Source organism: Anas acuta, chromosome 10, assembly GCF_963932015.1.
Source record: "Anas acuta chromosome 10, bAnaAcu1.1, whole genome shotgun sequence".
In the NCBI taxonomy this organism is placed as follows: Eukaryota; Metazoa; Chordata; class Aves; order Anseriformes; family Anatidae; genus Anas; species Anas acuta.
Window position 1 is genome coordinate 19725608 of NC_088988.1, and position 26484 is coordinate 19752091.

The 26484-nt window shown below is 44.8% G+C and overlaps 2 protein-coding genes across 7 annotated transcripts in view; both read right to left on the reverse strand.

Moving 5' to 3' along the window:
* Positions 1–5460: 5460 nt before the first annotated feature.
* The window catches only part of LOC137861856 (protein C19orf12 homolog), a 33513-nt gene continuing 12489 nt past the window's right edge, over positions 5461–26484 (reverse strand). For 2 of the 6 annotated variants that reach the window (XM_068693415.1, XM_068693416.1), the window contains 3 exons: positions 12164–12249; positions 8314–8490; positions 5461–6827 (listed from right to left, as the gene is read on the reverse strand). In XM_068693415.1, the coding sequence (XP_068549516.1) occupies positions 6562–6827; positions 8314–8473 (426 nt within the window). In that variant the 5' untranslated portion in view covers positions 8474–8490; positions 12164–12249 and the 3' untranslated portion in view covers positions 5461–6561. The other 4 variants (XM_068693419.1, XM_068693418.1, XM_068693417.1 and 1 more) reach the window with 4 other exon arrangements.
* LOC137861857 (protein C19orf12 homolog) lies at positions 18480–20691 on the reverse strand. The gene is made up of 2 exons (XM_068693421.1): positions 20520–20691; positions 18480–19033 (listed from the first exon to the last, which is right to left on the reverse strand). The coding sequence occupies exons 1-2, from the start codon at positions 20677–20679 to the stop codon at positions 18768–18770; spliced, it is 426 nt and encodes a 141-aa protein (XP_068549522.1). The 5' UTR covers positions 20680–20691; the 3' UTR covers positions 18480–18767.

Below are 26484 nucleotides of genomic sequence, written 5' to 3' on the forward strand. Positions count from 1 at the left end.
ACTAGATGATCTTTAAGGTCCCTTCCAACCTGAGCCATTCTATATATGATATGATGATAATTCGCCAATGCCACAGCCAGCACAGAATGCCACCATGGTGCACCATTCTAGCACCCTGTTCCCTGTCCTTAGCTGAAGGTCTGAGTCTAGTTCTCCTCATGGAAAGGAGAATTCGAGAGGACTGACCTTAGAAGTCTCAGATGCAGTTGGGAACAAGACCCTCCAGAAAGTCTGCACCCTGACAGTGACTAGCAAGGACAGAATTCTCACAGCCAAATGCTCCTTAAGCTTGCCAAGGGCAAGGGTGCTCTTGGGCCTCACTTAACCTAACACAACGTCCAGTTTCTCTTCACCACTGGTACATGCAAAGCTGGAATTTTGAGAACATTGCTATGCAACAGCATCGTCCTGCCATCATGAACGCGCTCGCCAGCTGCTAAAATTACTAACAGAAGATTGGCCTGCAAAGCAAAGGCCAACTGAACTAAAATTTCAGTAGTGCACGTAGCATAGACCAATGTTTTAATGATTTACCTACCTTTGACATGGAGGAGATATATATATATATATATTTTGTTAATTAGGTAATAGTAGGGTAATAAACAGGTTGCATTGTGTGTACACTATTAACCAAATAATATACAAATCAGTTCACAGTTAAAAAGTTAAAAAAAAAAAAAAGGATTTGTTTAAGCAGTTCTCTGATGTGAAAAGTTGATGCCTGTCATTCTCCTTGCTCCTGTCATCACTGTTTATTAAACTTGTCTGTTTGAACCAATTTTGATTTTAGCTATAAAAGAAGCATGAGTTTTGGTCTTTTGCTGCATGAACACAAATACTGTCAGTGACTTTTATGTGACTTTCTAGAGGAACAAACTGAACACTTCTAACAAATCTGGCAAAGATGCTGGAATCTTGAGTGAACAATTATATAAGGCTCAAAGAGAAAATCATGCACAAGCCTCTCAAACAGATGCATGGTAGTGCTGTACCAGAAGCCTCTCCCAAAGCAGCGTTCAGCTGAGGGAGGCTTTGTGTCACACAGCTTTCTAATACTGCTCTTCCTGTTGGATGACTGACTTGGCAATGCAGCAGCACAGAAATTTCATAGGGTTCTCAGAAACTGCCCAGTCTTTAGTATCTCTACATTTTTTGTAACTTATTTGGATTTCATAGAAAATACTTGACTTGCAATGGAAATCTATGAAGCACTGACTTAACAAAAACATGAGCTGTGAAAACTAGGCTTACACAAAACAAAAGCTGTCAGGAACAGAGGCCGGTTAACAAAGAATATGAGATGTGGCTGGTAAACTTCACCAAGAAATGACTTAATACTGCTTATAACCTAAGTCTTTCCAACTTGATGATAATAGCTTTGAAGCCCAGAGGGGAGCAGGACCCACATGAACAGCAATTAAGCATGGGCCAGCCAGCCATATGTGAGTAGTAAGCACTGTTCCTAAGGCAGTGGCGCCCAGGCAGAGCCGGTGGCTTTACCTGGCTTGTCAACTCACCAGTGGTCACTCATTCTTTCCAAACTGGCTGGTGCTCAGCTCATAAAATCCACTTGTCCTTCAGTATTCATAAGGGCAGAATTGCCCTCCTCTTGCTGATTGGGCATTTTCTCATTGTAATGAAAAGTGACACACAGCCGCAGTAAACTTCAGGCAGTCATAGCTCACATGAGATAAATACCACTAAAAAAGAAAAAAACTTAATCAGGGAATGTACTTGAATTCTAGTCATAGCTGGGCTGATATTTGTGATCTAATGCAAATTCACCGAAGCCAAGGATTTAAGAGACTAATGGAAAAAAAACATATCCCCACTTTTTATAGAAAAAAATAGAGGCAGCAGAGACAAGCAAATTTGAGAATTAAGCTAATTGCCACTAGATGGCATATCTCAATGGCTAATCTATGTTGGAATTCAGGATTGCTTTTAAATAAAGCATATAAATAAAAATTCCCTCTGTTTGCTAACGTAACACTTGATAATTATGCTTGCTTTCTATTTTTAAACCAGATAACTAAAAAAAGACCAGGGGAAAAAAATTACCTAAAAATACAGCATCTGCCAGTGAAAAATCTAGCTTGATTCTGTCATATCTACAACCAAACCAGGTTAATAACCAGCATCACAGGTGGATTTGTTATATAAATATGTACATCTACCTATAGTGACTCAGCTGCTTCCTGAAACTGCTGGCACTGCTTTACCTTGTTTCCTCAGTGATGCCTCTGTCCTACACTTAGCCTGGACATTATACAGCTGCAATGGATTTCAGAGGATGTCATCCCCTGCCTGTGGCTGTTTCCAATAATGACAAGGGATGCAGTGGTGGACAGCCACACAAGTACCGAAGAACACTAGCAGATTGATATTAACACATTCTCACACAGGTCTTTTCCTCAGATGATCAAATTTGCTGAATAGTTCTTTTAACTTGCCCAAATACCCCAGTAACGCGAAGATGCAAATACTGTGGTGACCTGGACACTATAGCCTGAGTCTGCAGTCAGAGAAATATGGACGAATTTGATCTTTCTGCAGCATTCAACAGCATGAACTGCCATAAATTGTTAAAATAAAAACACTGAATGTTGTGGGTTCCCATGCTTATTCTCCCACAGTAGCTACGTATCATAGAATCATAGAATCATAGAATATCCTGAGTTGGAAGGGACCCTTAAGGATCATCAAGTCCAACTCTTGACACCGCACAGGTCTACCCAAAAGTTCAGACCATGTGACTAAGTGCACAGTCCAATCTCTTCTTAAATTCAGTCAGGCTCGGTGCAGTGACCACTTCCCTGGGGAGCCTGTTCCAGTGTGCAACCACTCTCTCTGTGAAGAACTTCCTCCTGATGTCAAGCCTAAACTTCCCCTGCCTCAGCTTAACCCCGTTCCCACGGGTCCTGTCGCTGATGTTAATGGAGAAAAGGTCTCCTGCCTCTCGACACCCCCTTACGAGGAAGTTGTAGACTGCGATGAGGTCTCCCCTCAGCCTCCTCTTCTCCAGGCTGAACAGGCCCAATGCCCTCAGCCGTTCCTCGTACGTCTTCCCCTCCAGGCCTTTCACCATCTTCGTAGCCCTCCTCTGGACACTCTCCAACAGTTTCATGTCCTTTTTATACTGTGGTGCCCAGAACTGCACACAGTACTCGAGGTGAGGCCGCACCAGCGCAGAGTAGAGCGGGACAATCACCTCCCTCGACCTACTAGCGATGCCGTGCTTGATGCACCCCAGGACACGGTTGGCCCTCCTGGCTGCCAGGGCACACTGCTGGCTCATATTCAACTTGCTGTCTACCACGACCCCCAGATCCCTCTCTTCTAGGCTGCTCTCCAGCGTCTCATCGCCCAGTCTGTACGTGCAGCCAGGGTTTCCCCGTCCCAGGTGCAGGACCCGGCACTTGCTCTTATTGAACTTCATGCGGTTGGTGATCGCCCAGCTCTCCAACCTATCCAGATCCCTCTGCAAGGCCTTTCCACCCTCAACAGAGTCCACAACTCCTCCAAGTTTGGTGTCATCGGCAAACTTGCTCAAAATACCTTCTATTCCTACATCCAGATCGTTTATAAAAATATTGAAAAGTACCAGCCCTAAAATGGAGCCTTGAGGGACCCCACTGGTGACCGCCCGCCAGCCTGACACAGCCCCATTCACCATAACCCTTTGGGCCCTGCCCGTTAGCCAATTGCTCACCCATCGTATGATGTTTTTATTTAGCTGTATGGTGGACATTTTGTCCAGTAGGATCCTATGGGAAACCATGTCAAAAGCCTTGCTGAAGTCCAAAAAAATCACATCAGCTGGTTTCCCTTGGTCCACCATACGGGTGATCTTATCATAAAAGGAAATCAGGTCAGTTAGGCAGGACCTACCCTTCACAAACCCATGCTGGCTGGGACCAATGACTGCTTTGTCCCCCAGGTGCGCCTCAATAAGTTCGAGGACCATCTTCTCCATGATTTTACCAGGCACTGACGTGAGACTGACAGGCCTGTATTTGCTAGGGTCTTCTTTCTGACCCTTCTTGAAAATCGGCACAACATTTGCCAGCTTCCAGTCTACCGGGACCTCTCCAAATTCCCAGGATCGTTGAAAAATAATTGAGAGAGGTTCCGCGATGACGTCCGCCAGCTCTTTCAGCACCCGGGGATGAATCCCATCTGGACCCATGGACTTGTAGGGATCCAGGTGGAGTAGCAAATCCCGCACACGTTCAGGGTCGGTTGGGAGTTTGTCATCCCCACCGTCCCGGTCCTCCAGCTCAAGGAGGTCTCCTTAACTACAGGTGGTTATTTACTACTTCTTGTACATCCAAACTCACTTGAGATAAACAGCTGAGCTGCATTCTTTTCTTCTTCTATTACGAGCAGTGAAAAGTATTTCAGACCAAACTGCAAATCTTGCTGCAAACCTATTCCTACCCCTCTGAAAATAGGTAGCTGCCACCTTCCAAGGAGTTCCATGTACATTAAACCAATTAAATAGTGATACAGAGAACAAACAATTCAATCACTTCTTTCTGACTCTACTTCAAGTCACCTGAAAACATGTGTAAATTAAATTTATAATGGCTAAGAGCATGTTACTCTGTAGCACAGAGTATGAAGCTCCTCAAGAGCTCCGTGGCAGTAAGGTTTAACATAAGCTAGACTGGCCCCCAACAAAATTCCAAACAACTTAGTCTAGGTTTCTCTTCATACACTTATAGCTCATAATCCCTATACACTACAGTGAAGGCTGAAAGTTTGTGATTAAAAACAGTTTAACATTTCTAAGTGTCTAATAAAAAGCATTTGAAAGAATACCCCAGGAACAGAGTAACATTGGACAGAGCAGGACTGGTATTCACATAATGTAAGCTCCATTTCATGGCTATGACACTGGCATGAGCCATACAAATTAATTCTGTACCTGAATTCTGGGACCCAATTTATGAATACCTATATAAAATGAAAGCCACTATCCTGATGTCTTCTGAATCCACAGTGTAATCTGCTGGTGATCTGTTGAAATAGTGGCTACTACTAAATTCATTGAAACCAACATCTTTTCTACAGCTTACTTCACATTTGGATGTTAAATTTTCTCATGTCTGTGTTCAAACTGCCAACTGCAAGAGGGCTGGTCTCTCTCTCTTAGTGTATCATTCAGTCATCTGCTGCCGTTAGCAGGGTGTTATTTTAGAAAGAGCAAACTTAATTTGTGAATTAATCACAAAATTGCAAATATCAGCCTTCATAAAAATAGTATTTTAGAGCATGTGAAGCCTTAAAAAGCCAATTGCAGTGTGTGCAAGCTGTCAATTAAACTGAAAAAAAAAAAAAACCACACTGATTTCAGGTTTGTATTATGAAACTACTACAAGAAGGTAAGAAGTTCCCACTTACCATTTGCTTCCGTCTTCCACTTCACTGAAAAAGTGTTTTCAAATGATAAGAATTATTGCCCTGCACTCCAGGCAGGAAAATAAACTGTATTTACCAATGGCAACATATACCTACAGAAGTAAATTAATCAAATGTATACAACAGCAACTTTTGAGTTAAAAGCTTCCCCACTGAAAATCCAACTTTGATAAACCTCAGAGAAACACACAGAGAAATCTTTGTTTTAGGGGAAAAACAAAACTATCAGAGCAGTTTCACTTGTTCCAACATTAAAAAAAAAAAAAAAATGTACATCTGCACATATTTCTATTTACAAACTTGTTTCTCAAGTGCCTTTAAACAAATGGTGAACTACTGGCTAAGGTATTAAGTGCCCAGTTTTAAAGAGTTCATTTACTCTAAAGCAAAACAGAGCCATTATGATGCTTCTTAGGAATATTTTAATGAAAACAGAGGAGCAGATGTTCAGATCCAGGTGGGAAACTGATGCTAATATGACAAGCTAATTCTAGAGATAGTATAAAAATGGCAGATTTCCCTCCCCCCTCTTTTAATAGTCTTCTTGCCATACCTTCCCGTTCTAGGACACCAGGAACAACTAATTGTGTACAGTAGTTTCCTGTTGCTTTGTCTGTTTAGGTATTGGCTTCACTTCTTACAGAAAGGAATACTCAAGAAAAAATCTCAAAAAAATAAAGAAAGGCTTGAAATTTTTGAATTCACAGTAGAAGTACTTTTCAGGACTCAAAAGATAAAATTCTTCAGCGTTCCTTAGCTACTTTGACACCTACAGGCCGTTACAGAAGAAATGTAATCCTGTTTGTAGAAATGCTTTACATCTCCTAAATAAAATACAATGACTTTTTTTTTTTTTTAAACCGTGTGCTACATTACCATTTGAGAAGTGTAAGTCCCCCTTCAGTGATTTTGAACTAAATTCCGGTGCACATTAATTCAAAATTACATGGCAGGTCATAATTACATAACAGGAAAATACAAAAGACTAGTTTTACAAACAACAAACAAAAAAATGAAAAAGATACTTAGATTTGCCTAACTTCATAATTAATAATTATAACTAATAATTACTATGTTGAAGAATCACAATTGTCAGAGTAGAATTCATTACAGTGTAAAAACCTGATCTGGAAAGGTTTATTTTCCATACTGTATCACTGCTCTTAGCTCTCTGGAGAGGTAATTCGTCACCACTCCTGCCAACTTCTGCTGCAGACTCGCATTTCCCATTACGAGAGTAGTCAGCTGAACGACATCAGTCCAGTCTAAGTGCTTGAGTATATCCATTGCTTCATCATAGAGTTTCTTCTTCTCAGTAGGAGGCAATTCCAATAATATCTGAGGGACTGGCCTGAACTGTCCACTCTTCATCCAGGCACCAAGTAATCCACCAAGTGCTCCTCCTAGAAAACAGAGAGAGATGTTACCCTCTAGCAAATGATGGTAAAACCTGAATTTCTATTCAGAGGCATTCCCACCTGTATAAGAAATCTGTGCAGAGTTGCATGGACGGGCACGTTTACTTTCAACAAGGTTTACACATGACGTTCAAAGCACCAAAAAGCATTTTTACATCAACAACAATCACAAAAGAACTCCACACAATCGAAGCTAACAGTTTCAAGCTATAATTCAGAAGCAAAACAGCATCCTTTAGGCAGCCGTCTTTTTAAAATACGCTCTATTATCATCTAAATCCCTCTCCATGGAAAAAACAAGCACTGACAACTGCCTTACCAGTGGCCATTAACATGTCATCTCTTACTATAGATTCCCAGAATGATCAGAGCTTTCTGTTTCTGCCAAGCCCCAAATAGCACCTTCCCACTGCACCCATGAAGTCCACACCTCAGAAGGTAGCTAACAGAGATTAAGACCATCAACTTTGTGGGGTTATTCAGGCACATTCAACCTTTCACCTACCAAATCAACACCCCACCCCAGCTGACCAAGAAATGCTCCGGTAAGAAGTGTGGTTGCAGGTCATCAAGATGAAGGATCCCGCATGGCTGATGTGATTACGACCAGTAACAACAGAAAGTCGGTGTCATGGCCCTACGCTGACATTCTCTTTCAAAGGGCTACCAAACTTACAGAACAATGCTTTTCAACAGTAACTCACGCAATTTATAATGCTGCCCAGAGACTGCCACTTACTCCAATACCAATAAGCCCTTTAAATTTATGGAAGTGCTCACAAGAGCAAAGACTATTCAAGGGCTGATGCACATGCGACTTTTGTGACTCTGGCCTTTTTGTAATTTTTAGAAAGTTTCCCAGATGGGGGAAGAAAGTTCACCAACAAACGGACAGCAGGTAGCTTTAAAATACAGAAATAAAACATTGTTTTGCTGCTCTTCTTCAACCACCACAACTGCTACCACTGTCTCTCATGCTCCTGCCACTGCCTCACCCCTCATTTCCACTCCCTTACTGCAGTGCCGGAGCAGAGCTCCCAATAACAAGCTGTCAGCTTGCTCTCAGGATTGTGCTACACTATTGACACTGGTACGCCTCAGCATATGGGAACCAGCACTCTACCCAACTAAAGCAAACAAACTTCTAATAGCTCATTCCATGGCCTTCAGAGGAGTCAATACCTAAACTTCTGCTCTGTGTATGACTTTCCATTCTCAACAAAGGAGTTTAAATCAACAAGGTTACTGTCACCCTGATAGGAAACACCTACACATGCCTTTTGATGCACACCTACTTAACAGCACCCTTCTGAACAGCTAAAATACTCAATGCCATCTTGAAACAGCTCAGTTGCATGAAATCCTGCCACTACACATCCTTTTACCTGCTTGTACCTACTACATAGACTCACTAGTTTCTTCACTCAGGGAGTTAACCACGCTTCTTACTCCTAAATCAAAGCACACTTACCTACAGCGATACCAGGTGGGCCTCCCATCAAGCCCCCGAGGAGTGCCATTGCACCCACCACCAGTGCTGCTCGACCGGAGTGTTTCACAGCAGCTTTCATTCCCTTCTCCTTGGAAATACGGCGCAGCAGCTCTATCACTTCATCAACCCTGCCAGGCATCTTGGCTGGTTATGGTCCTGAAAAAGATATTTCACTGAAGTTTTGATTGATGCAACATGGACTAACTCTTGCTGGATTGAAGCACAGTTCTGGAGTCTATGCAAAGCAGAGGTAGAGTCAATATGGGGGGAAAAAAAGTGGGAGTTTCCTTCACAGAAAACAACTAGTTTATAGGTAGTGAAAATGCAACTGAAACCACAGCAATGAATATTATAAATAATATAGCAGTAATAGCAATGAAAGATTGAACTTTCCATCTGAGTCTACAGCATATTATCTTAGTCTCAAGCCATTACCATGTTTATACAGCCTTGCATATGGCTTCAGGAGAACAACCAAACAGCCCCGTTCAAATATAACTAGTAGATTGTAGTTTACAGATCTGCCAGGCATCTCCTCTTTGTCCTAATTCTTGCCATAAATTATTTGCTTGGTATTGCTTCTCTCCATTTCCTTACTTGTTTAAACACTTGCATTAAGATTTCAGTTGGCAGAAGACTGGGGTTGTTGAACCAAGGTCTGGCTACCGTGAGCAGGAATCGTAGAGTCACTCCGGTCCAAAAAGACCCTAAGACCATCCAGTCCAACCTTTAAACGAGCACTGACAAGCCCACCACCAGGTCTACATCTACATGCTTCATGCTCTCCAGGTCTACATCTACATGCTTCTGGAAGACCTCCAGGGATGGTGACTCAACCACTACCCTGGACAGGAAGGGCCATGGGGAAGGAGAGAGGAGGCAGAAGAGAGAGCTGGGACTGGGAATAAACGGGATGCACCAGAAACAAAGGATGTGTGTGTACGGCAGGGTGGGACTGTGACCAGAGGGATCTGGCAACCCTACCAGGGCATTCTGCTTTCCCAAGTGGAAGTTACATGGGCCACAGGAAACTCAGCAGGAGCCAGGAGATGCTGTGCAAAGCGGAAAGTGCTGCAGGTAATGCACCAAACATTACCTAGTTAAATTATTACTGATATAGGCATGCTTTTGGAATTACTGCACATTACATATTAAAGAACATATAAGGCACAGTGCTGCAGGTATCAGCAAGTACAGTGAGCAAGACAGGAGACTAGATGAAGAGATACTATAGCTTCTTTGCTAAAAAACAAAACAAAAACCAAACAAATGGAATGCTTCCCTGAAAAAAAAAAAAAAGAAAAAAAAAAAGATCCTACCCCTTATTTAGCTACTAATGGTTGTGTGCTGTTAAGCCAGCCACTTGAACCACACTTCTTAGAAATAAGTTACTATTCTAAATTTTCCAGACACCCAACCTACAATCTAGAAAAGATTATCTGCAGAAATCCTGATCCCTCACAACAATGACCAAACTCAACCACAGCTCTGTTTACATACAGTGTTTGAGAACAACAAACACTGAAAAATAAATCTTTGGTTTTGAGTTTGGTACAGCAATAAGATACTGTCAGCTTTACAAATACTTTAATACTAGGAGGACAGAGATACTAAAAATATCCTCCTCTCATATTGCAAAAGTAAGCTCAATACCAGTGAAACACTGTGCTTCAGAGAACTGGGATCAGAGAAAAACCCATGAAGAGAAGAAATTATGCAACTCAAAACAAACAGCAGAGTCCAAGGAGCGTTCAGTAAATAAGGCAATAGGACTCGGCACTGAACAGTAAGAACAAGCTTGCTCCTGACACAAATACCTTTCCTTCTGCACTACACATCAGGAAAGGTCTTGCAGGAGGAAAGAAAGAAAGCACATAACATGATTAAAAATATAATCACACACACCCCGAAGGCACAGAGGCATTGTTGCACATGCAACTTTGCCCCATCTCATAGTCAAGCATTTGATTTTCCAGTCTCTAGAACAGATTTTACCGCACACAGCATGTCATAGCTCCTCAGCCCAAGCCAACCGTGGGTCTTTCTTGAACAGCTCTCCCCAGTGCAAAGTTTACGTGAAGCACTATCACAGACTTCCATATTAAAACGTAGCTATTGTGAAAGTGAAAGGTTTCTTTTGCACTAAAATGGCTGGCTCCAAATTATCTGAATGTCTGCAGTACCCAAGCACTGCTGACAGTGAACAAAAACGTGTTCTTTGGGAAAGGGAGCAAATATGCTCTACAGCTCCATAGACACACAGCAGGAAATTCGTCAAATAGTTGCATTCCTCTCACTACTTCATTTGTCTTCATGCCAGCCCAAATAAAACATCACAGTTCCTAATTTTACCACAGTAGCGTTTTTTTTTTTTTTTTGGTCAGGCTTAGGACACATCAGTGTATGAGAGTAACAGGGTGTGTTGGTTGGTGACAAAGTAACACGCTCTGCTTCCATCATGTCACTCAATAAAATCCAAGCTCAAAGTAATAAACAAATGGCTGCTCTGTTCTTCCCGGAGCAGCAAGAAAACAAAACCAAAACAAACAACTTGTAGAAAGCACACTAGTCTGGTAATGTTGAAAAACAAGAAGAAAAGTATTTCTTTTTAACATAGCAACAAGTAACCAGTTTTCCACCCAGAATAACATCTACACCAGCACGCTAAACCTGTAACTGGTGCAGAATCCAGTTCTTACTGCCAAGGAGAAGGAAACCGACTTCAGTGTGTCCTGCACCAGCTCAGCACAACCTCAGACAATGGCCAGAGTGCTGAATTTGCTTCTTCTCTTTGGGCTAAACCCAGAGAATTTCTCATGCAAAGTTCTTCAATACGAAGGCTTTGCAGCACTGACAGGGCAGCACAATACAGATCCTGCTGAGGATCAAAGCTAACTACATGAGCCTAGTTTTCCTGACACCTAAAGCAAGCCGGGCTCTTGATGAGCTCTCAAGGCCAGGTTCAGCAAGTACTTCAGATTTTCCCTCTCCCTTACATTTTCTCTTACAGCAAGCCAATTTATTCTTCATCTGAAAAGCTGCTTTGCAATTGGTTTCCTCTCAACTTTCCTAGCACTTACTGCATGCTTTATGGCTAGGCCACAGGATACACAGGTTTTTGTGAAGAGATAAAGGAAAGTATAACTATTTTAAGGTTTAAATATTTGGTTGGAAGTCAAATGAAATGCTAGAGAATCTCTAACTACCTGGGTGGATAGACCTGCAACAGTGGTTAGCATCTACCCAAACCTGTGGCTCTCCATCTGAGAGGACTTAATGCCAGAATGCTTCAGGAATCTCAGAATTTACCAGAAGTTGAAAACACCCTGTTCTGCCACAGCATATTCCTAAAAATGAAGAATTCTGCATTTGAAAAATGAGATTGTTACCTCAGATAGTCAACCTCGTGGGTATCACTAACCAACAAATACAAACTTTCTACCCGTCCTTTCTTTCCTGCATCATCTGTTCCTTTTTTCCAGCCTAATTCAGCCTCTTGCTCACCTGCAAGCAAGAGCACCATAATGTGTCCCCCACCCACCCGCAGTCAAACTGGCTTCTTTTCCTAAACCAACGTAATTCTAACACACATGAAATAACTTTTTGTGATCAAAGAAACCCAAAGGTGAAGCATCAGGTTCCTATAGGATGTCGGAGCTTGCTATATGACTAAGTATCGGCTGGCCACAAGTTCCTTATCACTTAAGAAACGCCAGCCCTACCCAATCGTCTTTTTTAATCTACCAATTGAGCAGAAACTGATTTCGTTTCCCAGCTAGGTTTTCCATTTCAGAGAACAGATTCAGGAGTTACAGGCCCCTTGCATCACCTAGCTGCACTGAAGCCAAAAGGAAAGGAAAAAGGGCAGACGCTCGGGGAGCCGCTGAGCCACAGAGCTGGATCCCTTGCAGACACCTGGGGCAGCACGCTACAGCCCGACCTCGGCGGCCGCACGGCTGGCAGAGGCCATGCGGCCGCCGAGCCCCCCCCGGCCGCGGTTCCTCCCTCGGGCCCGCTCAGGCTCCCGGCCCCCGGCCCGCAGGAGGCGTCGGCGGGGGAGGAGCGCGGCCCGCGGCGGCGACCCCGGCGGAGGGGCGGGGAGCGGAGCGGAGCAGCCCCAGGCCCGGTCCCTCCTTCCCCACCCTCTCCTCGGCGCCCCGCCGCAGCCGCCCGGGGCTGTGCTGGGCCCTGGCGACGCCCCGGCTTTCGTCAAGGGCGAGCGCGGAGCCCGGGGGAGCGCCGAGCAGCGGGCGGCCCCAGCCCCGGCTGAGCTACTGAGGAAAAAGGAGGCCCGGGTCTGGCCAGAACAACGCCATCGGGGCACCCGCGCCGCGAGCAGCCCCCCCGGGTGTTTCCGTGCCCCGCTCAGCAGGGCCAGGCAGCAGCCCGGGGACGCGGGGCACCAGGCTCTGAGGCACCACCCGCAGCCGTGAGGGGCTGGGGCAGGGCCCAACAGCTGTCCCGTACGGGCTCTGCAAACACCACGCTGCGTCTGAACACCAGCACAATCCTAAAAAGGTCGCTGCCTAACGTTAAAAAAGCTGTTTTACAAGAATAGATTACTGTGAGGGTTTTGTTTTCTTGTCAGCTAAGTCTTTGCTACGATTTCATCTCTGATTTAAAGTCAGCCATCTCCCCTCAATTCCTCGTTGAGAAGATGAAAAAGCAGGATGCGAAGAGGAAAGCACATCACTTACTGATTCAAAGATCGAAGCCAAAATTCCTTTAAGTGGTATATTCTTTATTGCAGCGCTGGATGCACGGGGGATCTCTCCACCTATCGTGCATACCCAAAGCAGAAAGCAGTCTTGAATTTATACAATCAATCTATCAATATTCTACAAGCACCTATACATATGCATTACCTATCCCCGCCTTCCCTCGCTTCTCATGCTAATTAGCCTTTTGGCACCTTGCGCCTGCGTAGAGCCTTCCAAGAATTGTGGGCAGGGGTCTTTGGGACGTGGGCTGAGGTCTTTGGGAGGAAGACCCCGAGTCTTCCTCACAGTGTACTTTTCACCTTTGGTCAGGAATCTGCTGAATTGGCACGTTTCTTAATTGCCAGAGCTGGTTGTTGCCAATTCTTCCGTTTGTTGTATCTTTATAATGAATTCCAATGTCCAGTTTTGAGATTTATAGTCCTTACGTTTGTTTCTCTGTCCGTCTGCCGCTTCCTTATCATGAGTTCCAGTGTCTTGTTTTGAGATATACAGTCCATGTCTGGGGATTGTCCTTGCCTCCCCAATGCCTCCCCAATACCTCCTTAATCATAATGATTCTCTGATTTGATTCCCCAGCTGACCAAGAAATGCTCCGGTAAGAAGTGTGGTTGCAGGTCATCAAGATGAAGGATCCCGCATGGCTGATGTGATTACGACCAGTAACAACAGAAAGTCGGTGTCATGGCCCTACGCTGACATTCTCTTTCAAAGGGCTACCAAACTTACAGAACAATGCTTTTCAACAGTAACTCACGCAATTTATAATGCTGCCCAGAGACTGCCACTTACTCCAATACCAATAAGCCCTTTAAATTTATGGAAGTGCTCACAAGAGCAAAGACTATTCAAGGGCTGACGCACATGCGACTTTTGTGACTCTGGCCTTTTTGTAATTTTTAGAAAGTTTCCCAGATGGGGGAAGAAAGTTCACCAACAAACGGACAGCAGGTAGCTTTAAAATACAGAAATAAAACATTGTTTTGCTGCTCTTCTTCAACCACCACAACTGCTACCACTGTCTCTCACGCTCCTGCCACTGCCTCACCCCTCATTTCCACTCCCTTACTGCAGTGCCGGAGCAGAGCTCCCAATAACAAGCTGTCAGCTTGCTCTCAGGATTGTGCTACACTATTGACACTGGTACGCCTCAGCATATGGGAACCAGCACTCTACCCAACTAAAGCAAACAAACTTCTAATAGCTCATTCCATGGCCTTCAGAGGAGTCAATACCTAAACTTCTGCTCTGTGTATGACTTTCCATTCTCAACAAAGGAGTTTAAATCAACAAGGTTACTGTCACCCTGATAGGAAACACCTACACATGCCTTTTGATGCACACCTACTTAACAGCACCCTTCTGAACAGCTAAAATACTCAATGCCATCTTGAAACAGCTCAGTTGCATGAAATCCTGCCACTACACATCCTTTTACCTGCTTGTACCTACTACATAGACTCACTAGTTTCTTCACTCAGGGAGTTAACCACGCTTCTTACTCCTAAATCAAAGCACACTTACCTACAGCGATACCAGGTGGGCCTCCCATCAAGCCCCCGAGGAGCGCCATTGCACCCACCACCAGTGCTCCTCGACTGGAGTGTTTCACAGCAGCTTTCATTCCCTTCTCCTGGGAAACATGGCACAGCAGCTGCATCACGTCATCAACCCTGCCAGGCATCTTGGCTGGTTATGGTCCTGAAAAAGATATTTCACTGAAGTTTTGATTGATGCAACATGGACTAACTCTTGCTGGATTGAAGCACAGTTCTGGAGTCTATGCAAAGCAGAGGTAGAGTCAATATGGGGGGAAAAAAAGTGGGAGTTTCCTTCACAGAAAACAACTAGTTTATAGGTAGTGAAAATGCAACTGAAACCACAGCAATGAATATTATAAATAATATAGCAGTAATAGCAATGAAAGATTGAACTTTCCATCTGAGTCTACAGCATATTATCTTAGTCTCAAGCCATTACCATGTTTATACAGCCTTGCATATGGCTTCAGGAGAACAACCAAACAGCCCCGTTCAAATATAACTAGTAGATTGTAGTTTACAGATCTGCCAGGCATCTCCTCTTTGTCCTAATTCTTGCCATAAATTATTTGCTTGGTATTGCTTCTCTCCATTTCCTTACTTGTTTAAACACTTGCATTAAGATTTCAGTTGGCAGAAGACTGGGGTTGTTGAACCAAGGTCTGGCTACCGTGAGCAGGAATCGTAGAGTCACTCCGGTCCAAAAAGACCCTAAGACCATCCAGTCCAACCTTTAAACGAGCACTGACAAGCCCACCACCAGGTCTACATCTACATGCTTCATGCTCTCCAGGTCTACATCTACATGCTTCTGGAAGACCTCCAGGGATGGTGACTCAACCACTACCCTGGACAGGAAGGGCCATGGGGAAGGAGAGAGGAGGCAGAAGAGAGAGCTGGGACTGGGAATAAACGGGATGCACCAGAAACAAGGGATGTGTGTGTACGGCAGGGTGGGACTGTGACCAGAGGGATCTGGCAACCCTACCAGGGCATTCTGCTTTCCCAAGTGGAAGTTACATGGGCCACAGGAAACTCAGCAGGAGCCAGGAGATGCTGCGCAAAGCGGAAAGTGCTGCAGGTAATGCACCAAACATTACCTAGTTAAATTATTACTGATATAGGCATGCTTTTGGAATTACTGCACATTACATATTAAAGAACATATAAGGCACAGTGCTGCAGGTATCAGCAAGTACAGTGAGCAAGACAGGAGACTAGATGAAGAGATACTATAGCTTCTTTGCTAAAAAACAAAACAAAAACCAAACAAATGGAATGCTTCCCTGAAAAAAAAAAAGAAAAAAAAAAAGATCCTACCCCTTATTTAGCTACTAATGGTTGTGTGCTGTTAAGCCAGCCACTTGAACCACGCTTCTTAGAAATAAGTTACTATTCTAAATTTTCCAGACACCCAACCTACAATCTAGAAAAGATTATCTGCAAAAATCCTGATCCCTCACAACAATGACCAAACTCAACCACCGCTCTGTTTACATACAGTGTTTGAGAACAACAAACACTGAAAAATAAATCTTTGGTTTTGAGTTTGGTACAGCAATAAGATACTGTCAGCTTTACAAATACTTTAATACTAGGAGGACAGAGATACTAAAAATATCCTCCTCTCATATTGCAAAAGTAAGCTCAATACCATTGAAACACTGTTGTTGGGTTAGAGCCATAATTAGGGTAAGGAGGCTCTTTAGGCCTCCAGAAGGTTCTAGAGAGCACTAGAGGGCCACAGGAGGCCTCAAGGGTACACTGGAAAGCCTCTAGAGCATTCTAGAGTGCACTAGGGGTCACTGGAAGATAGTCAGAGGGAGCTGGAGTGCACTGGGTGGCCCTGGTAGACCTGTGGAAGATCTGGAGTGGAGCAGAGGGCCACTGGAGGCCTCCAGTGTGAACTGGGAGGCATTTATTTCATATGGAGGACAGCAGGGAGCCCTGTGAGGCCTCTAGCTTGTACTGGAGCTCTCTGGGGGACCCTGGGTAGCCTTGCATGTTCCCTAGAGCACACTAGAGAGCCCTGAGAGATCTCCAGGGGGCATTAGAGCACACCGAGGGCCACTGGGAGGATTTCAGGGTGTGCCAGACCCTACTGGGAGGCTCTGAAAGAATGTAGGGTGCACTGGGAGGCTTCTAGTGCTCTCTAGAGTGCACTGGGGAGAACTGGGTGGCCTCTAAGGGTATCCTAGAGGAAACTGGCTGTGGGCTGGGAAGAAGTTGGATGTGACAGAGGGCACTTGGAAACCCTGGGAGGCCTGCAGGGGACACTAGAGCGCACTGGGGGCCATCAGAGGCCTGAAGGCTGTACGGGGGAACCCTAGGGCACCCTAGAGGACACTAGGGGCCACTGAGAGGCTTTTGGGGGGAACTAGAGTGCACTGTGTACTCCTGCGAGACACAGACGGTCTCTAGGGTGGACTGGAGATTGATGGGAGGCACGCAGTGAGCATTGGAAGGCCTCCAGGACATCTTAGAGGACACTGGAAAGAGCCGCGCAAGGCCTCTTGCTGCCGTTAGAGCAATCTGCGGTGCCTTGGGAGGCCTCCAGGGTGCCCTAGAGAGCCCTTTGAGGCCTCCAGTAGACTACAGCAAGGGGCTGGGGGAGCCCCCAAGGGTGCAATAGGAGGCTCTGAGGGCAGCCAGGATGCAGCGGAGTGCACTGGCTGGCCTCCAGGCCGCACTGGGAAACTGGGAGTGCTGGGAGGCCTGCAGGGGGCACTGGGGCACAGCATGGGGCACTGAATGGGACTGCAGAAAGCACTGGGGAGGCCTGCAAGGCCTTCAGGAGGTACTAGAGGACACTGCAAGGCCCTGCCAGTCTTCCAGAAGGTCCTAAGAGAGCGCTGCAGGGCCACAGGAGCCTCTCAAGGCTGTATGAGGTGGCCAAGAAAGCCACCAGCATCCTGGCTTGTGTCAGGAATAAGTTAACCAGTAGGACCTGAGGGGTGATCAGCCCCCTGTACTCTGCTCTGGTGAGGCTGCACCTCAGGTTGTGTTCAGTTTTGGGCCCCTCACTGCAAGAAGGACATCAAGGTCCTGGAACATGTCCAGAGAAGGGCTACAAAGCTGGTGAAGGATCTGGAACACAAGTCCTGTGAGGAGCAGCTGAGGGAACTGGGGTTGCTTAGTCTGGAGGAGGCTCAGGAGAGACCTCATTGCTCTCTACAACCGCCTGAAAGGAAGTTGTAGGGAGCTGGGGGTTGACTTCTTCTCATAGGTAACTCGCAATAGGAGTAGAGGGAATGGCCTCAAGCTGCACCAGCGGAGGTTGAGGTTGGAAAATAGAAGAAGGAGTGGTCAGACATTGGAATAGGTTGTCCAGGGAGGTGGTGGTGTCACCGTCCCTGGGAGTGTTTAAGGAAAGGTTGGACGTGGTGATAAGGAACGTGGTTTAGTGAGTGATATTGGTGGCAGGGAGATGGTTGGGCCAGATGATCTTAAAGGTCTTTTCCAACCTTAATGATTCTCTGATTTGCTTTCTCTCCTTCCCTTCCCCCTCCCCCTTTAAACAGACTTGCTATGTCTTCCCTAGGACACCAGATACAACTAATTTTGTACAGTTCCATTTCCTGTTCCATTAAGTTCCTTTAGGTATTGGCTTCATTTCTTACAGAAAGGAATGCTCAAAAAAATATTTCAAAGAATAAAGAAAGGCCTGAGATTTTTGAATTCAGAGTAGAAGTACTTTCTCATAACTCCTTTGTACTCAAAAGATAAATAAAAGATAACTCAAAAGATAAAATTCTTCAACATGCCTTAGCTACTTAAGGGCCATTCACAGAAGAAATTTAAACCATTTCCATAAAGAGCATTACAATTTCTAAATAACATATAACGACATTTGAAATGAAATTTGCATTTGTTTGTTTGTTTTTTAAATGAATTTTACCTAGTGTTACATTATGTCAAGAGAAGTGTAATGCCCCCTTCAGTGATTTTGAAATCAATCCCAGTGCACAGTAATTCAAAATTACATGGCAGGTCATAATTACATAACAGGAAAATACAAAAGACTAGTTTTACAAACAACAAACAAAAAAATGAAAAAGATACTTAGATTTGTCTAACTTCATAATTAATAATTAGAACTAATAATTACTATGTTGAAGAATCACAATTGTCAGAGTAGAATTCATTACAGTGTAAAAACCTGATCTGGAAAGGTTTATTTTCCATACTGTATCACTGCTCTTAGCTCTCTGGAGAGGTAATTCGTCACCACTCCTGCCAACTTCTGCTGCAGACTCGCATTTCCCATTACGAGAGTAGTCAGCTGAACGACATCAGTCCAGTCTAAGTGCTTGAGTATATCCATTGCTTCATCATAGAGTTTCTTCTTCTCAGTAGGAGGCAATTCCAATAATATCTGAGGGACTGGCCTGAACTGTCCACTATTCATCCAGGCACCAAGTAATCCACCAAGTGCTCCTCCTAGAAAACAGAGAGAGATGTTACCCTCTAGCAAATGATGGTAAAACCTGAATTTCTATTCAGAGGCATTCCCACCTGTATAAGAAATCTGTGCAGAGTTGCATGGACGGGCACGTTTACTTTCAACAAGGTTTACACATGACGTTCAAAGCACCAAAAAGCATTTTTACATCAACAACAATCACAAAAGAACTCCACACAATCGAAGCTAACAGTTTCAAGCTATAATTCAGAAGCAAAACAGCATCCTTTAGGCAGCCGTCTTTTTAAAATACGCTCTATTATCATCTAAATCCCTCTCCATGGAAAAAACAAGCACTGACAACTGCCTTACCAGTGGCCATTAACATGTCATCTCTTACTATAGATTCCCAGAATGATCAGAGCTTTCTGTTTCTGCCAAGCCCCAAATAGCACCTTCCCACTGCACCCATGAAGTCCACACCTCAGAAGGTAGCTAACAGAGATTAAGACCATCAACTTTGTGGGGTTATTCAGGCACATTCAACCTTTCACCTACCAAATCAACACCCCACCCCAGCTGACCAAGAAATGCTCCGGTAAGAAGTGTGGTTGCAGGTCATCAAGATGAAGGATCCCGCATGGCTGATGTGATTACGACCAGTAACAACAGAAAGTCGGTGTCATGGCCCTACGCTGACATTCTCTTTCAAAGGGCTACCAAACTTACAGAACAATGCTTTTCAACAGTAACTCACGCAATTTATAATGCTGCCCAGAGACTGCCACTTACTCCAATACCAATAAGCCCTTTAAATTTATGGAAGTGCTCACAAGAGCAAAGACTATTCAAGGGCTGATGCACATGCGACTTTTGTGACTCTGGCCTTTTTGTAATTTTTAGAAAGTTTCCCAGATGGGGGAAGAAAGTTCACCAACAAACGGACAGCAGGTAGCTTTAAAATACAGAAATAAAACATTGTTTTGCTGCTCTTCTTCAACCACCACAACTGCTACCACTGTCTCTCACGCTCCTGCCACTGCCTCACCCCTCATTTCCACTCCCTTACTGCAGTGCCGGAGCAGAGCTCCCAATAACAAGCTGTCAGCTTGCTCTCAGGATTGTGCTACACTATTGACACTGGTACGCCTCAGCATATGGGAACCAGCACTCTACCCATCTAAAGCAAACAAACTTCTAATAGCTCGTTCCATGGCCTTCAGAGGAGTCAATACCTAAACTTCTGCTCTGTGTATGACTTTCCATTCTCAACAAAGGAGTTTAAATCAACAAGGTTACTGTCACCCTGATAGGAAACACCTACACATGCCTTTTGATGCACACCTACTTAACAGCACCCTTCTGAACAGCTAAAATACTCAATGCCATCTTGAAACAGCTCAGTTGCATGAAATCCTGCCACTACACATCCTTTTACCTGCTTGTACCTACTACATAGACTCACTAGTTTCTTCACTCAGGGAGTTAACCACGCTTCTTACTCCTAAATCAAAGCACACTTACCTACAGCGATACCAGGTGGGCCTCCCATCAAGCCCCCGAGGAGTGCCATTGCACCCACCACCAGTGCTGCTCGACCGGAGTGTTTCACAGCAGCTTTCATTCCCTTCTCCTTGGAAATACGGCGCAGCAGCTCTATCACTTCATCAACCCTGCCAGGCATCTTGGCTGGTTATGGTCCTGAAAAAGATATTTCACTGAAGTTTTGATTGATGCAACATGGACTAACTCTTGCTGGATTGAAGCACAGTTCTGGAGTCTATGCAAAGCAGAGGTAGAGTCAATATGGGGGGAAAAAAAGTGGGAGTTTCCTTCACAGAAAACAACTAGTTTATAGGTAGTGAAAATGCAACTGAAACCACAGCAATGAATATTATAAATAATATAGCAGTAATAGCAATGAAAGATTGAACTTTCCATCTGAGTCTACAGCATATTATCTTAGTCTCAAGCCATTACCATGTTTATACAGCCTTGCATATGGCTTCAGGAGAACAACCAAACAGCCCCGTTCAAATATAACTAGTAGATTGTAGTTTACAAATCTGCCAGGCATCTCCTCTTTGTCCTAATTCTTGCCATAAATTATTTGCTTGGTATTGCTTCTCTCCATTTCCTTACTTGTTTAAACACTTGCATTAAGATTTCAGTTGGCAGAAGACTGGGGTTGTTGAACCAAGGTCTGGCTACCGTGAGCAGGAATCGTAGAGTCACTCCGGTCCAAAAAGACCCTAAGACCATCCAGTCCAACCTTTAAACGAGCACTGACAAGCCCACCACCAGGTCTACATCTACATGCTTCATGCTCTCCAGGTCTACATCTACATGCTTCTGGAAGACCTCCAGGGATGGTGACTCAACCACTACCCTGGACAGGAAGGGCCATGGGGAAGGAGAGAGGAGGCAGAAGAGAGAGCTGGGACTGGGAATAAACGGGATGCACCAGAAACAAGGGATGTGTGTGTACGGCAGGGTGGGACTGTGACCAGAGGGATCTGGCAACCCTACCAGGGCATTCTGCTTTCCCAAGTGGAAGTTACATGGGCCACAGGAAACTCAGCAGGAGCCAGGAGATGCTGCGCAAAGCGGAAAGTGCTGCAGGTAATGCACCAAACATTACCTAGTTAAATTATTACTGATATAGGCATGCTTTTGGAATTACTGCACATTACATATTAAAGAACATATAAGGCACAGTGCTGCAGGTATCAGCAAGTACAGTGAGCAAGACAGGAGACTAGATGAAGAGATACTATAGCTTCTTTGCTAAAAAACAAAACAAAAACCAAACAAATGGAATGCTTCCCTGAAAAAAAAAAAAAGAAAAAAAAAAAGATCCTACCCCTTATTTAGCTACTAATGGTTGTGTGCTGTTAAGCCAGCCACTTGAACCACGCTTCTTAGAAATAAGTTACTATTCTAAATTTTCCAGACACCCAACCTACAATCTAGAAAAGATTATCTGCAAAAATCCTGATCCCTCACAACAATGACCAAACTCAACCACCGCTCTGTTTACATACAGTGTTTGAGAACAACAAACACTGAAAAATAAATCTTTGGTTTTGAGTTTGGTACAGCAATAAGATACTGTCAGCTTTACAAATACTTTAATACTAGGAGGACAGAGATACTAAAAATATCCTCCTCTCATATTGCAAAAGTAAGCTCAATACCATTGAAACACTGTTGTTGGGTTAGAGCCATAATTAGGGTAAGGAGGCTCTTTAGGCCTCCAGAAGGTTCTAGAGAGCACTAGAGGGCCACAGGAGGCCTCAAGGGTACACTGGAAAGCCTCTAGAGCATTCTAGAGTGCACTAGGGGTCACTGGAAGATAGTCAGAGGGAGCTGGAGTGCACTGGGTGGCCCTGGTAGACCTGTGGAAGATCTGGAGTGGAGCAGAGGGCCACTGGAGGCCTCCAGTGTGAACTGGGAGGCATTTATTTCATATGGAGGACAGCAGGGAGCCCTGTGAGGCCTCTAGCTTGTACTGGAGCTCTCTGGGGGACCCTGGGTAGCCTTGCATGTTCCCTAGAGCACACTAGAGAGCCCTGAGAGATCTCCAGGGGGCATTAGAGCACACCGAGGGCCACTGGGAGGATTTCAGGGTGTGCCAGACTCTACTGGGAGGCCCTGAAAGAATGTAGGGTGCACTGGGGAGAACTGGGTGGCCTCTAAGGGTATCCTAAAGGAAACTGGCTGTGGGCTGGGAAGAAGTTGGATGTGATAGAGGGCACTTGGAAACCCTGGCAGGCCTGCAGGAGACACTAGAGTGCACTGGGGGCCATCAGAGGCCTGAAGGCTGTACGGGGGAACCCTAGGGCACCCTAGAGGACACTAGGGGCCACTGAGAGGCATTTAGGGGGAACTAGAGTGTACTGTGTACTCCTGTGAGACACAGACAGTCTCTAGGGTGGACTGGAGATTGATGGGAGGCACGCAGTGAGCATTGGAAGACCTTCAGGGCATCTTAGAGGACACTGGAAAGAGCCTCGGAAGGCCTCTTGCTGGCGTTAGAGCAATCTGCGGTGCCTTGGGAGGCCTCCAGGGTGCCCTAGAGAGCCCTTCGAGGCCTCCAGTAGACTACAGCAAGGGGCTGGGGGAGCCCCCAAGGGTGCAATAGGAGGCTCTGAGGGCAGCCAGGATGCAGCGGAGTGCACTGGCAGGCCTCCAGGCCGCACTGGGAAACTGGGAGTGCTGGGAGGCCTGCAGGGGGCACTGGGGCACAGCATGGGGCACTGAATGGGACTGCAGAAAGCACTGGGGAGGCCTGCAAGGCCTTCAGGGGGTACTGGAGGACACTGCAAGGCCCTGCCAGTCTTCCAGAAGGTCCTAAGAGAGCGCTGCAGGGCCACAGGAGCCTCTCAAGGCTGTATGAGGTGGCCAAGAAAGCCACCAGCATCCTGGCTTGTGTCAGGAATAAGTTAACCAGTAGGACCTGAGGGGTGATCAGCCCCCTGTACTCTGCTCTGGTGAGGCTGCACCTCAGGTTGTGTTCAGTTTTGGGCCCCTCACTGCAAGAAGGACATCAAGGTCCTGGAACATGTCCAGAGAAGGGCTACAAAGCTGGTGAAGGATCTGGAACACAAGTCCTGTGAGGAGCAGCTGAGGGAACTGGGGTTGCTTAGTCTGGAGGAGGCTCAGGAGAGACCTCATTGCTCTCTACAACCGCCTGAAAGGAAGTTGTAGGGAGCTGGGGGTTGACTTCTTCTCATAGGTAACTCGCAATAGGAGTAGAGGGAATGGCCTCAAGCTGCACCAGCGGAGGTTGAGGTTGGAAAATAGAAGAAGGAGTAGCGGAAGGAGTGGTCAGACATTGGAATAGGTTGTCCAGGGAGGTGGTGGTGTCACCGTCCCTGGGAGTGTTTAAGGAAAGGTTGGACGTGGTGATAAGGAACGTGGTTTAGTGAGTGATATTGGTGGCAGGGAGATGGTTGGGCCAGATGATCTTAAAGGTCTTTTCCAACCTTAATGATTCTCTGATTTGCTTTCTCTCCTTCCCTTCCCCCTCCCCCTTTAAACAGACTTGCTATGTCTTCCCTAGGACACCAGATACAACTAATTTTGTACAGTTCCATTTCCTGTTCCATTAAGTTCCTTTAGGTATTGGCTTCATTTCTTACAGAAAGGAATGCTCAAAAAAATATTTCAAAGAATAAAGAAAGGCCTGAGATTTTTGAATTCAGAGTAGAAGTACTTTCTCATAACTCCTTTGTACTCAAAAGATAAATAAAAGATAACTCAAAAGATAAAATTCTTCAACATGCCTTAGCTACTTAAGGGCCATTCACAGAAGAAATTTAAACCATTTCCATAAAGAGCATTACAATTTCTAAATAACATATAACGACATTTGAAATGAAATTTGCATTTGTTTGTTTGTTTTTTAAATGAATTTTACCTAGTGTTACATTATGTCAAGAGAAGTGTAATGCCCCCTTCAGTGATTTTGAAATCAATCCCAGTGCACAGTAATTCAAAATTACATGGCAGGTCATAATTACATAACAGGAAAATACAAAAGACTAGTTTCACACACACACACACAAGAAAAAATAAATAATAAAAAAAAGATACTTAGATTTGTCTAACTTCATAATTAATAATTAGAACTAATAATTACTATGTTGAAGAATCACAATTGTCAGAGTAGAATTCATTACAGTGTAAAAACTTGATCTGGAAAGGTTTATTCACCATACTGTATCTCTGCTCTTAGCTCTCTGGAGAGGTAATTCATCACCACTCCTGCCAACTTCTGCTGGTCATAGGTAGTGAAAATGCAATTGAAACCACAGTACAGACCGGAGGATGAATCCAGAAGACTGAACAGGGAGGAGCAAATAATAGCAATGAAAGAATGAAGCTTCCGTCTGATTCTACAGCATATTATCTTAGTCTCAAGCCATTACCATGTTTATACAGCCTTGCATATGGCTTCAGGAGAACAACCAAACAGCCCCGTTCAAATATAACTAGTAGATTGTAGTTTACAAATCTGCCAGGCATCTCCTCTTTGTCCTAATTCTTGCCATAAATTATTTGCTTGGTATTCCTTCTCTCTGTTTTCTTCTCCATTTTCTTATTGCTTCTCTCCATTTTTCCACAGCCTGAAAAATACATAGATATTTCTGTGATCTGTAGAAAGGTAAAGATGAAACTTCATGTTTTAGTTAGGGGCTAATGTTCTATAAAACAACCAAAAAGGAAAAAGGCATTCTAACCATCACTGTCTAGTCACTGGGTTGCAATCATCAAATAGCTGTTGTCTGAAAGAAATTGGAACACACTGAGTCTTGGGAGCTTTTTACACTATGTGTACTGAGCAGAATTTCACTTCCAAAGAGCTATCCGAGCACACCCAAGCCCTCTGGACCACAAACTTTCCTCTCTAAAAGTGAGATGAATGTTAATAGGAGGAGTGGATAGCACTAATTCATACTCACCTGGTGCACTGAAACACATATGACAGGAGCTATAAAGTGCAAGCTATAAAAGGGGAATGCAGTTCTGCCAGGGTACAGTGGCATATAATCAAGTTATAGTGGACAGTATCACACACCACACAACTGGAAATATCTCAAACAATATTGCATGAAATGATCAAATCATAACAACACAATGCTGACATAATTGTCACCTTGCACAGCTCTCCACCAGTAACTTGGCATTGTCATTGCCATCCCACCTAAAAGCAGGTCACTGGGGGGAGCTAAGTGACTGCCCAAGTCACCCAGAGAATTCTTGCTGCAGCAGATCAATCAGCTTCTTTAAACTGCCAGAAGTTGATCAGCAAAACTTGTCTCCAAAACAATCCTTCTCAAGGTGAGAAGGCATTTGCAGCACAGGCAGGGAGGGAAGAGAACCAGCCTGCACCTAGAGGAAACCCAAATACTGTTTTTGTCCCTGGAAAGAAAGAAACCCTACAAAGACAGCTACACAGCACCCCCTATTGTCAGCAGCTCATGAAGACTCAGGGTTGTGACTGCTCTTCACCAGCAAAGCCCTTTACAGCCACTGGTTTGCAGTCCTCGAAGAACAGGGACATGACCTGCAAAAAGTGCCAACATAATGCTGATTTGTGTTACCTTACATGCTAGGGGAAGAGGTGAGAACCGATGTGACAAAGACAAACTCTCCGAGCCAGCACACCCTCCTCAGCTGGCAAGGCAAACACCCTGCAGAACACTATGGCAGGGGGTTGGAACTAGATGATCTTTAAGGTCCCTTCCAACCTGAGCCATTCTATATATGATATGATGATAATTCGCCAATGCCACAGCCAGCACAGAATGCCACCATGGTGCACCATTCTAGCACCCTGTTCCCTGTCCTTAGCTGAAGGTCTGAGTCTAGTTCTCCTCATGGAAAGGAGAATTCGAGAGGACTGACCTTAGAAGTCTCAGATGCAGTTGGGAACAAGACCCTCCAGAAAGTCTGCACCCTGACAGTGACTAGCAAGGACAGA